Source organism: Oncorhynchus mykiss, chromosome 4, assembly GCF_057628025.1.
Source record: "Oncorhynchus mykiss isolate SJ-2025 chromosome 4, ASM5762802v1, whole genome shotgun sequence".
NCBI classification, from domain to species: domain Eukaryota; kingdom Metazoa; phylum Chordata; class Actinopteri; order Salmoniformes; family Salmonidae; genus Oncorhynchus; species Oncorhynchus mykiss.
In genome coordinates this window covers 30,585,240-30,600,724 of record NC_143025.1, presented here as the reverse complement: position 1 = coordinate 30,600,724, position 15,485 = coordinate 30,585,240, and the positions used below count along the sequence as shown (strand labels likewise).

Sequence of the window (15,485 nt, the reverse complement as noted above, 5' to 3'; positions counted from 1 at the left end):
TCACCAGCTGTGTCAATGCGCCCTTGTTGCAAGGCTACATAATGTGGACAGAAACTTGCTGCTGCTTACATACATGGTCACGTTGAGAGTTCATTAAACCTGTAACCTTATGTTATGGACAGAGACCTTATTCTCTGTGTGTTATGTGATGTGTTTGTGTGCGAGAGCCTGTGTGTCATTCTGCCTGTGTAGGTCAAATGTATCTGTCACATGCAGAGAGCAGCAAAATGGGCATAGCTGAAAGTCAACGGCCTGTGACACTGGCCCGCCCCCCTTCTATCAGGCACTCCCCTCATTCACCTAGACACAGCCACCACACCCCAATGTCTCTGTTTTGCTCTATCTATCCTAAAATGTGTTCGTAGTTAAAAAACGTGTCAAACACCAACTCTGATGGTTTGTTCTATCCAGGTATTGCAGTCTGTTGGGTCAGAATGGGAGGAATCCTGATACTGGTCATTTTAGGAAAGCTCGCCATTGGTGATTTTCTATTGGTCAGTCAAGCTCTACTGTAGACGTCCTTGCATTGGCAGAAGTAGGTATCATTAGGACCGCTTACCAGTTTAAAGACTAGGGCCGGTGTCTAAACAAGGATTTTATCATGTCAGTTTTTGGTTGCGTACGTGAGGCTGTGGCTGTTGGGACCCATCTGTCTCTTTGAATCAGCTGTTCCATCATCATGTGTCATCTCTAAGGGTATAAGGTTATATGTGCGTCTGTATGTAAGGTTATTTGTGTGTCTGTTTTCAGGGGTATAATGTTGTGTGTGTGTGTGTGTGTGTGTGTGTGTGTGTGTGTTTGTGTATGTTTCAGGGGTATAATGTCATGTGCCTTTTCTTATTTTAGATCTGAGAAGAAAAAGGTATCTTCTACTCCAGTGCTTTAGCGACTCCAGACCAACCATGTGATCGGTAAGTGCTTACCTCTGTACTAATCAGTGTGATTTACAGCCAGTCCCAAGTTGACCCCTAAACCCTTCCACTCCTAGGCACATGAGAAATATAGCACCACTAATAGGCTAGGTGGAATTTTCTCCATGTAACATTTCTCCAATCATTCATTTCAGACAGACACCTAGGGTACACAAGTACCTTTGGAATTCAATAAATAGAAAACTCCAAAGGTTTACTAATGTAATGTCTTCTGTTTTGTAACCAGTTAGAGCATCCGATGTAGCTGTCATGAGGTACGTCCACAACCGAACCCGGCGGAAAGCTCAGCTCAGAAAGGACCCGTTGACAACCGCTGGCCTTTGACACAGGATCCTCTCCGTGACACTCGTAACAACCCCTCTCCCCTAGTGGGCACACAGACCTCTGCCATCACCACAGTGTCTCCTCACAGAGTGGACCTTCATCCTACACCACACTCCTCATCCTTCCACATAGTCGGCTAGACAGGAGGTAAGGTTGGGCTGTGTGCTGCTGCGCTTCAGGGATGGAGGCTGTGGACAATTTTTTTGTTTCAAGCCATGTACTGTAATTTCACTGCTAATCTAGTTTTATCTGGCAGGTTAATTCACAAATGTCTACCTCACGATTAAAAGGCCCCTCTCCACCACTGCGACCCTGAACAGGCTACAAGATGACTTCCAGCATAGGCGGGTGAGTCAGTCCACCAATCTCCTCCTACCCCTGAGAGAAATAAATATCCTACCTTACCTGCTCATCAAACTGGTAACCTAGACGCTGTCTCTGAAATCACATGTGGTTAAAAATCCTTAACCGAGGAGTATTTTTTTAAATCTTCATCTGTACTTCACCTTGGCTGCACAGAGTCCCCATGGTGATTTCAAGCAACATTTTGGTGGACCTTTAGGTGTGTGACTGACCTGTGTGTGGGTGGACTCTGTGGCTCGGCACCTGTTTTAACTGGCTGGCTAGCTGAGTGACAGCGGAAGTGTCCCTGTATCCTACCAGCACGGGATCTCCCGCCTTAACCCCAGGATTAGTATACCACTCAGCCCTGCTCCATTTTGAGTGGGTGGTGTTTTTCTCTTCCCTGTGTGTGTGTGTGCGTGTGCGTGTGTGTGTGTGTGTGTGTGTGTGTGCCGTCTTATGCAAGGGAGGGGCCTCTCTGTTGGGCACCACTGAACTCCCCCTCTACTGTCATGTGGGTTGTCTAATAATTCGACTTAATGTTTTTAGATATCAGGAAAAGTATGTTGCTGTAAATGAGAATGTGTTCTCAGTCAACTTACCTGGTAAAATAAGGGTAAAAAAATGAAGTAGTGAGTGGAGTTACAAACTATACTAAACAAGATAAATGTCTTACCTGTGCTGTTTTCCACACACATAGCTACGTTTAGCCTACTTGGACACCGGCTTCCCCACATTTCCCACTCTCCCACTCTGAAAAGCCTGAACCCCCAGGGCTCTTCTCGCAGGCTCTATTTCCCTATGTGAGAGCATTGCAAACCGTAGGGTTGGGATTTTTTATCTGGTAACATCTACATTGAACAACACAGCAGCTTTTCGTCATGCTTTGTTATTTCTGTATAGCTAAAAATGTATGATGAAGTTGGCTCTTTTACACTGGGGTCAATGGCAAGGAATGTTTGTTTTTGTGAAGTTGTGGTTGAGGGGAACCCCTTATTATTACGTGAATATCGACTCTGAGTGTTCTTTGCATTATTTATGAGGCATATCCTTTTGATAGAAGATTTTTTCGAATGAATAAGACTTTCATGTTTCACGTCTCAGTTGAATTGATTTGAATTGCTTTGAATTAAAATTATACTTCCTTAAAATGAAAATTCATTTCAAATTCTGCTTCCTATGAGATGTGTCCAATTCAAATTCATTGTTTGAAAATAATTAAATTCAGATATTCCAAATTGACCCCAACCCTGGTATACTGTCCCACCAGGCAGGGATATACTATACCTTGCCAGGTTGTCATTGTAAATGAGAAATGGTTCTTAATGAACTTGCCTTGTTAAATACAGTGCCTTCAGAAAGTATTGACATCCCTTTACTTTTGCCACATTTTGTTGTGTTACAGCCTGAATTTAAAACGGATTACATTTAGATGTTTTTGTCACTGGCCTACTAACAATAAGCCCATAATGTCTTTTGAAATGTTTATATTTATTTATAAAAAATAACAAGCTGAAATGCGTATAAAATAAGTATTCAACCCTTTTGTTATGGCAAATCTAAATACGTTCAGGAGTAAAAATGTGCATGACAAGTCACATAATACATTTATTGGGCTCAATCCTTGTGCAATAATAGATTTTTGAATGACTACCTCATCTCTGTACCGCACACCTGTAAGGTCCCTCAGTCGAGCACTGAATTTCACAGATTCAACCACAAAGACCAGGGAGGTTTTCCAATGCCTTGCAAGAAGGGAAGCTATTGGTAGATGGGTTTAAAAAAAACATTGAATGTCTCTTTGAGCATGGTGAAGTTATTAAATACACTTTGGATGGTTATCAATACACCCAGTCGCTACAAAGATACAGCCGTCCTTCCTAACTCAGCTGCAGGAGAGGAAGGAAACCGCTCCGAGATTTCACCATGAGGCCAAAGTTTACTTTAAAACAGTTACAGAGTTTAATGGCTGTACTAACCTAATTGACAAAGTGAAAAGAAGGAAGCCTGTGTCGTGTCTTTGGCATCATTAAAAGTGAACTGTTATTTTATCAAATCAATTTTCTGTAATTTTTGTTAGGTGATTAAACTAATCATGTAAATGTAATTAACTAGGAAGTCGGGGTACCAAGGAAGATCTTCCGATTACAAAGTTATAATTTTCCTAATATGACTCTTCAGATATTTTAATATCTGATTAATTTGTCTACTAATTATAGAATTATTCTTTACCTAACGTTAGTCTCATTGCAAACGTCGTACATTGTTGGTTATCTGCACGAACCCAGCCTTTACTATGGATCATCCATACACCAATTGTCTTAATAATTTGTTTACTAACTAAGTAAATAGTCACAGAAATGCATAAACAAACAGTTATGGTTATGGTTAGTGGGCTAAGCCGGTATGACGGCTTGGTGGACAAAGAGAAGTGGGTGTGGACTGAGAACAGGCGGAAAATAACAGAGGGCTCACTACACACAGTACTAGTATAATTATATTAATTGAAATGCTAATCCTTTGCACATGAACGCTCACTCATTCAGGAATAATTGTAATCAATATATTTATTTACACCCAGTGTGTCGTCGTAATCTCTGTTGGAATCGTCAGTTCTTCTGTTGGAGAGTCAGTTCATCATCGTCTCTCTCTCTACTTCCCTGAAGATCAAAATCTATTGTGGTTAGAATGGATACTCCAGAGTAGCATTCAGAAATGTTCTCATAGACTAGATGTTTCAGCGGTTGTCGGTCTTCGCATCCCAGGTTGACATAATTTCTAGCTGCAGACTAGTAATTATTATCCAAGATTTGCTCTTAGTCTGTAGGGATCGATAGTCTCAGAGTTTAACCATTTCCAGCCGTGTAGCCAATGCTGCACGTGGTATGGTTAGGAATTCGGCAACCATTACAACCTTACCTTATACTGAGATTTTTGTGGTCTGAAGAGGATTTCCTCAGGAGGGGTTTTTATTCGTAACAATAGAAAAGTAGTTTCTATGACGCCAGATAATGTCTGTGCTCACGGGGGCGGGCCAATGACTTAGTTCAACTTTAAAGGGAATACAATTCTCTCACATTAAAGGTTTAACATCACATTACATCATTTCACAAATAGTTTCATCTTTACTCATTCATTTTATACAAGAATTAGATGCAAACCCCATAATTGAGAAATGTACACATTCAGAGATAGTTATGTGTGTTTCCTGTCCTCTCTGAGGTCACCAAATGAAACATACTCGTCATACCCGTCCCTTAAGTGTCCACGGAACATTCCCACCTTCTCACAAGTGGATATTTTGTTTCAAATTTCCATTTTGGGGATTTAGGAGTTTGCCATGTGAAATCCTTTGTTCTCTCTCTGTGTCTCTCTTTCTGCATGGCCAGGGGGAGAGAGTCTCCACCAGGAATTTGAGAGAGAGAAAGAGAGAGGTCATGACACCTGTACAGAATAAAAAATAGTCCAAAACATGCATCCTGTTTGCAACAAGACACTAAAGTAATACTGCAAATACTGGCAAAGCTATTAACTTTTTGTCCTTTTTGTCCTGAATAAGTTTTCAGTTTGGGGCAAATCCATTACAATGCATTACTGAGTACCACTCTCCACATTTTCAAGCATAGTGGTGGGGATGCTTGTAGTCATTAAGGACGGGGGAGTTTTTCAGAATAAAAAAAATATACGGAATGGAGCTAAGCACAGGCAAAACCTTAGAGGAAAACCTGGTTCAGTCTGCTTTCCACCAGACACTGGGAGATTAATTCACCTTTCAGCAGGACAATAACCTAAAACACAAGGCCAAATCTACACTGGCGTTGCTTACCAAGAAGACAGTGAATGTTCCTGAGTGGTCGAGTTATTGTTTTGACTTAAATCTACTTGAAAATCTATTCACACTTTGACCCTCTTTGGCTGCTACTTAAAGAAATAAATGTTAAGGATTTGTGAGGATCGAAAACACAAAGACCAGCACAACTGCTATAAAAATACCTTTTGTCAAAAGTCTGTCGTTAGTTTGTGAAAGGTATGTTGATAGTTTGTCTCAAGTATTTTGACGGTGGTTGTGTTTGTAAGTATCATTTTTGTGAGCATCCATCTTACTCATTGTCCCTTGGTTTCAGAGGAGAATAGTGTTTTGCTGCCACACGGTCCTCTGTAGCTCCGCCTCCTGTAAAGGCAGAGGTTAGAGCTGGCCACACACTATTAACACCAGCTTAAATACACAATCCTCACGTTTTACATGGCACCACAATAAAACACTGCCAGCTTTAGGTGGCCTAATTTAATAGTGCACTATGGGTGGAGTTTCATTTATTCATGTGGCATCTTTATGGGCAATTTGTTATTGATCTGATGCCTCCAGCAAGTTGGAATGTAAATATCAGTTCGCATTTCTTCGGCGTCCCATTCATTCTCATATGAGAGCAAACACCATTAGGGTTCATGATAAGCCAGAGCCTGGCTGTACTTATCTGTCAGTGGATGTGTGCTTGTTTTTACTGTATCTTTATTGCAGCATTTGTTGTTTTGATATTAAACCATCAGGTTTCTACATTGTTGATGTTAATGGCTTCATCTAAAAATATATTTGGTGAGTGTAATTTGAAGCTAATTTGATCGTATCAATTCTGGGGTTAAAAACACACACACTCACACAAAACATTAATCTCATACTCACACAGCATGCACCAAAATGCATAAGGGCACATATTGGGATAGATGCACACATACAGAAAGCGTGCCAGTGTACCTCATTCCACAGAATGGCACATGCTTAGATCAGCACGCATTTGCATTAGCATGATTTTCCCTGTCCAATGAATCTTGGTCAGTGATTTAATGAATGATTGTTGAATGGGAGGAAGTGTGGAGTGACAATATACCTCAGAAGTGACTCCGGTTGGCCAATAAACCTTTATGGTACTGGCTGGAAGGACTGAGGAGCACAGTGACCCCTCATCTGGACCATATCCACGCATGCTATGCATGTAGACGGACAGTCAAGCACTTTAAAATATTTTCTTGGAGGTGTACATATTAACATCTACTGCATGTACACACACACACAGCTACATGCATATTGGCACAAATACACAGCGCCATAGGCTTCAATAGGTCTCATCCATGCTGACACACTATACTTATGATTATTTTCTAACTGCAGGCAGAACATTGCCAATGCTACTTGTCAAGGTCCTAATAATGACAATTTGACGTACTTTAGGGATATCAGTCTTAGTCGGCTGAGTAAGCGAAAGGTTCTCCCTTCCAAGGCAAATGAGTCACATCCCCGGACATTGTTCCTCAATACCAGCTGAGTCAAAGAGCACAAGTCTCTGTCTAAATATAGACTGAGCCTGGCACTGCCCTCTACTGCTTGGGCTGAGGTAGCAGTCTGGCCAATGATATCTGCACCTCTTATATTCGGCCCAAAATAATTATTTTGTAATGCCATTGTCAAGTTTTTTTTTGTTCTGGTCTGTAATTGAATAAATGTTTATATTATTCATCTGACATTATTTAAGTGTAAGTAACTGTAAAGTTAGTTTAAATAAATGGATTTTAAATTGTTTTGGGGCCGTGGTATGTGATTGGCTGGTCTTTATTGAGTAGAGGTTTAGGATTGGAGGATCTTGTTTGACCGGTTGATTGGTTGTTTGTTTTGCAGGGATGACGCAAGCAGCATCTTTGATGGGTTAATGGAAGAAGATGAAAAGGACAAAGCAAAACGGTGAGGTCTTAATAAGCTCAAGCACTCCATTAAAGGGAACTCTGAACAAAGGCTTAGTTTGATCATTGTGTTGTTTTTGTTAGCATCTTAGTATGTGTATTCTTATCTTTCTTATGTCCAACCCTCCAGAGTATCCCGTAACAAGTCTGAGAAGAAGCGCAGAGACCAGTTCAATGTCCTCATCAAGGAGCTGGCTACCATGTTGCCAGGCAACACTCGGAAGATGGACAAGTCTACCATCTTACAGAAGAGCATCGATTTCCTGCGCAAGCATAAAGGTATGGACCTCTCCTCCTTCTAGCCATTGGACATCAACATGTCTGGAAAAATAGGAGCATTTCAGTGTTTTAACCAGGGAACCAAAATTATTTTCCATTTAGTTTTGTTCTGAACAGAATCTTAATTTTTTTAAATTCCATTCCACTGTTCCCGACCAGCAAAATAAAGATCTGAACTGGTTCGAACACCAAAAAATGAACTGTTTATATTGTTCCTTTTTAAACCTCAGATTTTTTTTTTTACATTTAGTTTGACAATAAATAACTTCACAAATGGATAGAGCAGCTTGCTATGGAGCGGGCAAGCAATGTGCATACATTGGACAGACAAGTGTAGTGTAGAGTGCAACATGCGACTGAAATTTGGCGGGTGAGGAGAGCGCTGGTCATCTTGTAATTATGACGTATAATATCTGAATTAAGCTCAAATAGTTATACCTACGGAGGAGCGACTTCTATGAAAGAACTTTGAATGTCTTTGATCTAGGGAGTATCAGAGATTTGGCTTAACCTTTCTGATCTCCCCATCCCGGATCCGGGATCGTGAATACAGACTCAAGCTCATTACCATAACGCAACGTTAACTATTCATGAAAATCGCAAATGAAATGAAATAAATATGCTAGCTCTCAAGCTTAGCCTTTTGTTAACAACACTGTCATCTCAGATTTTCAAAATATGCTTCTCAACCATTGCAAAACAAGCATTTGTGTAACAGTATTGATGGCTAACGTAGCATTTAGCATTAGCATTCAGCTGGCAACATTTACACAAAAAAACAGAAAAGCATTCAAATAAAATAATTTACCTTTGAAGAACTTCAGATGTTTTCAATGAGGAGACTCTCAGATAGCAAATGTTCAGTTTTTCCTGAAAGATTATTTGTTTAGGACAAATCGCTCCGTTTTCTGCGTCACGTTTAGCTATGAAAAAACCCCTGTATCCAGGATTGTGTAAATCTATCAGCAAGCTCATTAGCATAACACAACGTTAACTATTCATGAAAATCGCAAATGAAATGAAATAAATATGCCATCTCTCAAGCTTAGCCTTTTGTAAACAACACTGTCATCTCAGATTTTCAAAATATGCTTCTCAACCATAGGAAAACAATAATTTGTGTAAAAGTAGCTAGCTAGCGTTAGCATTTAGCGTTAGCATTAGCGTTAGCATCCAGCACGCAACATTAACAAAAACATAAAAGCCTTCAAATAAAATAATTTACCTTTGAAGAACTTCTGATGTTTTCAATGAGGATACTCTCAGTTAGATAGCAGATGCTCAGTTTTTCCAAAAAGATTCTTTGTGTATTAGAAATAGCTCCGTTTTATACATCACATTTGGCTACCAAAAAAAATCCGAAAATTCAGTCCTCAAAACACGAACTTTTTTCCAAATTAACTCCATAATATCGACTGAAAACACGGCAAACGTTGTTTAGAATCAATCATCAAGGTGTTTTTCACATATCTCTTCATTGATACATCGTTCTTGGACACATGGTTTCTCCCCTATATCAAATGGAAAAGTACTAGCAGCTGGCAATTGCGCACCGAATTCCACGCAGGACACCAGGCGGACACTTGGAAAATGTAGTCTCTTATGGTCAATCTTCCAATGATATGCCTACAAATACGTCACAATGCTGCTAAGACCTTGGGCGAACGACAGAAAGTGTAGGCTCATTCCTTGCGCAATCACAGCCATATAAGGAGACAATGGAAAACAGAGCTTCAGAAATTCTGCTAATTCCTGGTTGATGCATCATCTTGGTTTCGCCTGTAGAATGAGTTCTGGGGCACTTACAGACAAAATCTTTGCAGATTCTGAAACTTCAGAGTGTTTTCTTTCCAAAACTGTCAAGAATATGCATAGTCGAGCATCTTTTCGTGACAAAATATCGCGCTTAAAACGGGAACGTTTTTTATCCAAAAATGAAATAGCGCCCCTAGAGATCTAACAGGTTAATTGACGGTGGACCAGAGCTTTGTTGTGTTTTGCGTGGGACTGGAGAACAGTTCCCATGCTTTTAAAAGAATGGTTCTGTTCCGGAACAGTATTCATGGGTTGTACCTCCGTCACTTGGTCGCGTCATTGCCATTGCTATCAAGGTTCTACAGATGCTGCAGCATATTGATATCCTACTGATGGTTATTGCTTAGTCTTCCTGAACGGGGGCGAATGACTGTTTCGTCAAAATTACACCATAGTGGCCTGGAAATACGATGACATTGCTAAAGTAGACAAATAATTTGTAGAAAACAACATTAGCATTATGATGTCATCAAGTTTACTTTATAGAAATGGCAATGTTGGCATGAGCCTGCAAAGTTGGTCAGAAATAGCTAGCAATGCTAACTTTAAGCTGGCTAAAATGTCAGTGCTCTCCCCTCAATCGTAGCTAGCTAGCTAAAGTTATGCTACATCTAAAGTCAATCTGGCGACATTACAATGATGACAAAAAATGTCCTACTAATTATTTGCCTCCTTTTGAAATGCTATCGGCACAGTAATGCACTTTAGACGAGATCGTCATCCCCACCTGTTAAGACTGCATAGAGTAGAATGCTCATCTGGGCGTCTGTTCTAAAACGAACGTGCAAAACAATATTGTGATGAAACGTGCAGATTCAGATCATGGATACATCACTTTCGTTCTCTGGTTCTGTTCTTCGGAAAAACATTTTTGTCCAGTTTTCGGGACTGTTCCCTGAACCGGTTCCAACCCCTAGTATTAACCAAGCTGTCAGGGGAATCACTGATGTGAATTACTCAATCTGTGTCTCTCCCTGTCAGAAATCGCTGCGCAGTCAGAGTCAAGTGAGATCCGACAGGACTGGAAACCTCCTTTTCTTAGTAATGAAGAGTTCACTCAGCTGATGCTGGAGGTGAGAGTGGCAGTCAACACACTCAAAGTGTAGTAGATTGCACATCCTTTCACTAAGTAGGATCTATACTGAACAAAAATATAAATGCAACAATTGTGAAGATTATATTGATTTACAGCTCATATAAGGAAACCAGTTAATTGAAATAAACTCATTAGGCCCTAATCTATGGATTTCACATGACTGGGAATACAGATATGCATCCCTTAAAAAGGTAGGGGCGTGGATCAGAAAACCAGTCAGTATCTGATGTGACCACCATTGTCATCATGCAGCATGACATCTCCTTCACATAGAGTTAATCAGGCTGTTGATTGTGGCCTGTGGAATGTTGTCCCACTCCTCTTCAATGGCGGTGCGAAGTTGCTGGATATTGGCAGGAACTGGAACACGCTGTCGTACACGTCGATCCAGATCATCCCACACACGCTCAATGGGTGACATGTCTGGCGAGTATGCAGGCCGTGGAAGAACTGGGACATTCCAGGAATTGTGTACAGATCCTTGTGACATGGGGCTGTGCATTATCATGCTGAAACATGAGGTGATGGCGGCAGATGAATGGCACAACAATGGGCCTCCAGAATCTCGTCACGGTATCTCTGTGCATTCAAATTGCCATTGATAAAATGCCATTGTGTTTGTTGTCCCTAGCTTATGCCTGTCCATACCATAACCCCACCTCCACCATGGGGCACTCTGTTCACAATGTTGACATCAGCAAACCACTCGCCCACACGACACCATACACATGGTCTGCGGTTGTGAGGCCGGTTGGATGTACTGCCAAATTCTCTAAAACAACGTTGGAGGCGGCTTATGGTAGAGATATGAACATTAAATTATCTGGCAACTACTCTGGTGGACATTCCTGCAGTCAGCATGCCAATTGCTCGCTCCCTCAACTTGAAACATCTGTGGAATTGTGTGACAAAACTGTACATTTTTCAAGTGGCCTTTTATTGTTCCCAGTACAAGGTGCACCTGTGTAATGATCGTGCTGTTTAATCAGCTTCTTGATATGCCACACCTGTCATGTGGATGGATTATCTTGGCAAAGGAGATATGCTCACTGACAGGGATGTAAACAAATTTGTGCACCAAATTTGAGAGAAATACGCTTTTTGTGCATATGGAACAGTTCTAGGATCTTTTATTTCAGGTCATGAAACATGGGACCAACACTACATGTTGCATTTATATTTTTGTTCAGTGTACAAATAAAGTATGTCAGTCAAAAAGGATGTCAAGTAGCAGTAACAACATTCTGAACATGTTTTTGTTCATAGTTTACTGAAGAAGGTTGACAATGAAACGTCTGTGTGAATTTTTTCCCCTGTCTGCTGTGTAAGCAAGATAAAAAAGTGTGTGGGTTAAAACAGGTCCACTGTATAGGTAAAAAAAAAAACTAAGGAATATTTGTATAAATGCTTGTATGCAAACCACCCTTCGTTTTTTGGACGTCATTGTTGATTGGTTTAACACACCAAGGACTATTCAAGTTTAAAGTTAACCGCAATGGTACCATTTTTTTCTACATAGTTTACTTAGTAATACTCTATACTGCAAGTAGATGGTGCTTTAATAACTGTTTTGTATCTGCTAGGCTTTAGACGGCTTCTTCCTAGCAATTATGACTGATGGGAACATAATCTATGTCTCAGAGAGTGTTACATCTCTACTGGAACATCTTCCTGTGAGTATTAATTCTGTCCATACACATTACTTAATGCCTATGTAAGGTTGTTGTTATGCATTACTAAAGGTTGACATGTGTGACGACGATTGACATGCATGACGACAGTTGACATACATGACCAAGGTTGACATACATGACTTAGGTTGACATCCGTGTGTGTGTTTCAGTCTGACCTGGTGGATCAGAACCTATTGAACTTCCTGCCCCTGGGGGAACATTCAGACGTGTATAAAGCCCTGTCGTCTCACATACAGGAGGGCGAGACGCTAACGCCTGAGTATCTCAAGAGTAAGTACTGGAGCTGTTTTAGTGTTTTTTCAGTTTCAGATTTTAATGTCACATGCACAAGTGCAGTTAAATGCTTTTCTAGCAAACTCAAAACCCAACAATGCAATAATCAATAACAATGTAATACTAGAAAAAACACATGAGAAATAGAAGAACACAATAAGTAAGTAAGTAAGTAAGCATACTATATACAGGGTCAGCTCCAATACCATATTTACAATGTGTAGGGATACAGGTTTGATGGAGCTAGAGGATATAAGATAAACAGAGTAGCTGTAGTGGGTGTGCGTGTGTGTAGAGTCAGTATAAATGTATGTGCATATCAGTGGCGGTCGGTGCCGTTTATGAAGAGGGAGGATGAAGGAGTTCCCACATATCTTCAGCACTACTTGGCTGCTTTTCCTTCACTCTGCTGTCCAACTGCTGCTGGGTTGAGGTCAGGTGATTGTGGAGGCCAACTCTTACACAACCTGGAGGTGTGGGTCATTTTGAGTCATTGTCCTGTTGAAAACTAATGATAGTCCCAATAAGTGCAAACTGTGTCCCCAGAAAAAGCACCCCCACACCATCACACCTCCTCCTCCATGCTTCACGGTTGGAACCACACATGCGGAGTTAATCCCGTTCACCTACTCTGCGTCTCACAAAGACACAGCAGTTGGAACCTAAAATATAAAATTTGGACTCAGCAGACCAAAGGACAGATTTCCACCGGTCTAATGTCCATTGCTCGTGTTTCTTTGCCCATGCAAGTCTCTTCTTCTTATTGGTGCCCTTTAGTAGTAGTTTATTTGCAGCAATTCGACCTGTGAATGAAAGTTTACAACGTAGGTGCATACAGGTCGAGATATTTTTAGGTGACAGACAGTAACACACGGACAGATAGTGACACATTCAATACCACCTTGCACACTCTTGCTTGCATCTAGCTGATCTAGAGTAATTGTTAGTCCAACAGTTGCAAACGAGAGTTTCTATTAGACAAATTGAGGTATGTTTAACTCTACTCATTCCGCTTGCTGCCATTTTAAGAAATGTTTTTCAACTGAATCGGCAGAATGTATACACTCCTGATCACATGTAAACACAGTTCACTTTAAGAGCAGCCAGGTTGTATTCCTTCTCGCAACCATGCGCTCTCTTCCTCTCACCTTTTCTCTTTGTTTGTGGACTTCAATGAACATCAGCTATATGTTACCTGGTGTAAAAAAAATCTTTCCAAGCCAAACCAGATTATAACCGCTACACACAGCCTATATCGCTGTCACCATATTAGCTAAAGTAACGTCATAGTCAAGTTTCTTTGGCCACAGCATAAGCAGATAATTTTTTTCAGAGTTAGATGTACCCATGAGTTTATTTGTACTGTTTTATTGTATAATTAATTTGTTTTCAGCTAAAAACCAGTTAGAATTCTGTTGCCACATGCTCAGAGGAACGATTGACCCTAAAGCTCCCCCTGTGTACGAGTACGTCAAGTTCATCGGAAACTTCAAGGCCCTGAATAATGGTAAGTTTTATTTTATATTGATTTATGGGAAAATAGGCTTGGAATGTGTACACAAGTAGTTGCTCTGTATTTAGTTTGTGACCATAAATGCACTTAGTCACTGTTGCCTTTTGGTCTGTCCCGATCTTTATTTTCACTTTCTCCCAAAGTACCTAACTCAACTCGAAACGGCTTGGAAGGGGTGATCCAGCGTTCACTCCGGCCCGCTTTTGAGGACCGAGTCTGTTTCATAGCAACTGTGAGATTAGCTAAACCACAGTTTATTAAGGTAAGACACTTATACAGTATATCACAGACTGCATATGTAGGTAGCTAGGTAACCAGGTATGTCAAATGCTGTACTGTAAAGTTTCCTAAGTGACAGCCTTGTAAATTATTTCCTTTGTATAAGAAGTAAACATCTAGTTTTTCCTCACTCACCCACAGGAGATGTGCACTGTGGAAGAACCCAATGAAGAATTCACCTCCAGACACAGCTTAGAATGGAAGTTCCTCTTCTTGGACCACAGGTAATGTGTGCTGTCTATAGCCATGTCTGTGTGTTTACTTGCCTAATGTCATGTTCGAGTGAGTTAGCCTCTACCTGTTTGAAACTAGAGTGTTAGGTTCATCTCAAATCAAATTAGCTGGCTGCTGTGTTCTCTCTGGGCCAGTCAGTCTCAACTGTTTTTGAGCAAGAACACTAGAAAGAGTACGTAGTGTTTCACTGCCACTGAAAACCTTTATTATACTGTCCTCTGTAGATACCAGGTCCAGAGGGTAATGCATTGTTTTGTGTGTTTTTGATGTGTTATTATAACTACTTTACAGGGTGATAAACTGTATATTATTGTCTTTGAATGGGTTGTGCTATCATTAAATGACATTGTTACCTCCCCAGGGCTCCGCCCATAATAGGTTATCTGCCGTTTGAGGTTCTGGGTACATCTGGATATGACTACTACCACGTGGATGACCTGGAGTCACTGGCCAAATGCCACGAACACTGTAAGTACATTTCTGTCACATTTGTGTATTTCAAATCAAATTGTATTGGTCACATACACATATTTAGCAGATGTTGTAGCGAAATGCTTGTGTTCCTAGCTCAAACAGTGCAGTTGTATCCAACAATATACACAAATCTAAAAGTAAAAGAATGGAATTAAGAAATATATAATTATTAGAATGAGCAATGTCGGAGTGGCATTGACTAAAATACAGTAAAATAGCATACATTATATACATATGAGATTAGTAAAGCAGTATGTAAACATTTAATTAAACATTATTAAAGTGACTAGTGTTCCATTATTAAAGTGGGCAGTGATTCCATGTCTGTGTATATAGGGCAGCAGCCTCTAAGGTGCAGGGTTGCGTAACCGAGTGGAAGCCAGCTAGTGATGGTTATTTAACAGTCTGATGGCCTTCAGATAGAAGCTTTTTTTTCAGTCTATTGTTCCCAGTTTTGATGTACCTGTACTGACCTCGCCTTCTTGATGATAGAGGGG

The 15,485-nt window shown here is 40.5% G+C and overlaps 1 protein-coding gene across 2 annotated transcripts in view; it reads left to right on the top strand.

Annotated features, from left to right (window-relative positions):
* The window catches only part of LOC110521676 (circadian locomoter output cycles protein kaput), a 69,338-nt gene that overhangs the window by 36,638 nt on the left and 17,215 nt on the right, over positions 1–15,485 (top strand). For both annotated transcript variants that reach the window (XM_021599417.3, XM_090231837.1), the window contains 12 exons: positions 847–911; positions 1,159–1,403; positions 1,513–1,604; positions 7,270–7,332; positions 7,462–7,610; positions 10,407–10,498; positions 12,105–12,194; positions 12,365–12,485; positions 13,882–13,995; positions 14,145–14,263; positions 14,422–14,504; positions 14,876–14,982. In XM_021599417.3, the coding sequence (XP_021455092.2) occupies positions 1,585–1,604; positions 7,270–7,332; positions 7,462–7,610; positions 10,407–10,498; positions 12,105–12,194; positions 12,365–12,485; positions 13,882–13,995; positions 14,145–14,263; positions 14,422–14,504; positions 14,876–14,982 (958 nt within the window). In that variant the 5' untranslated portion in view covers positions 847–911; positions 1,159–1,403; positions 1,513–1,584. The remainder of the gene's footprint in view (positions 1–846; positions 912–1,158; positions 1,404–1,512; positions 1,605–7,269; positions 7,333–7,461; positions 7,611–10,406; positions 10,499–12,104; positions 12,195–12,364; positions 12,486–13,881; positions 13,996–14,144; positions 14,264–14,421; positions 14,505–14,875; positions 14,983–15,485) is intronic.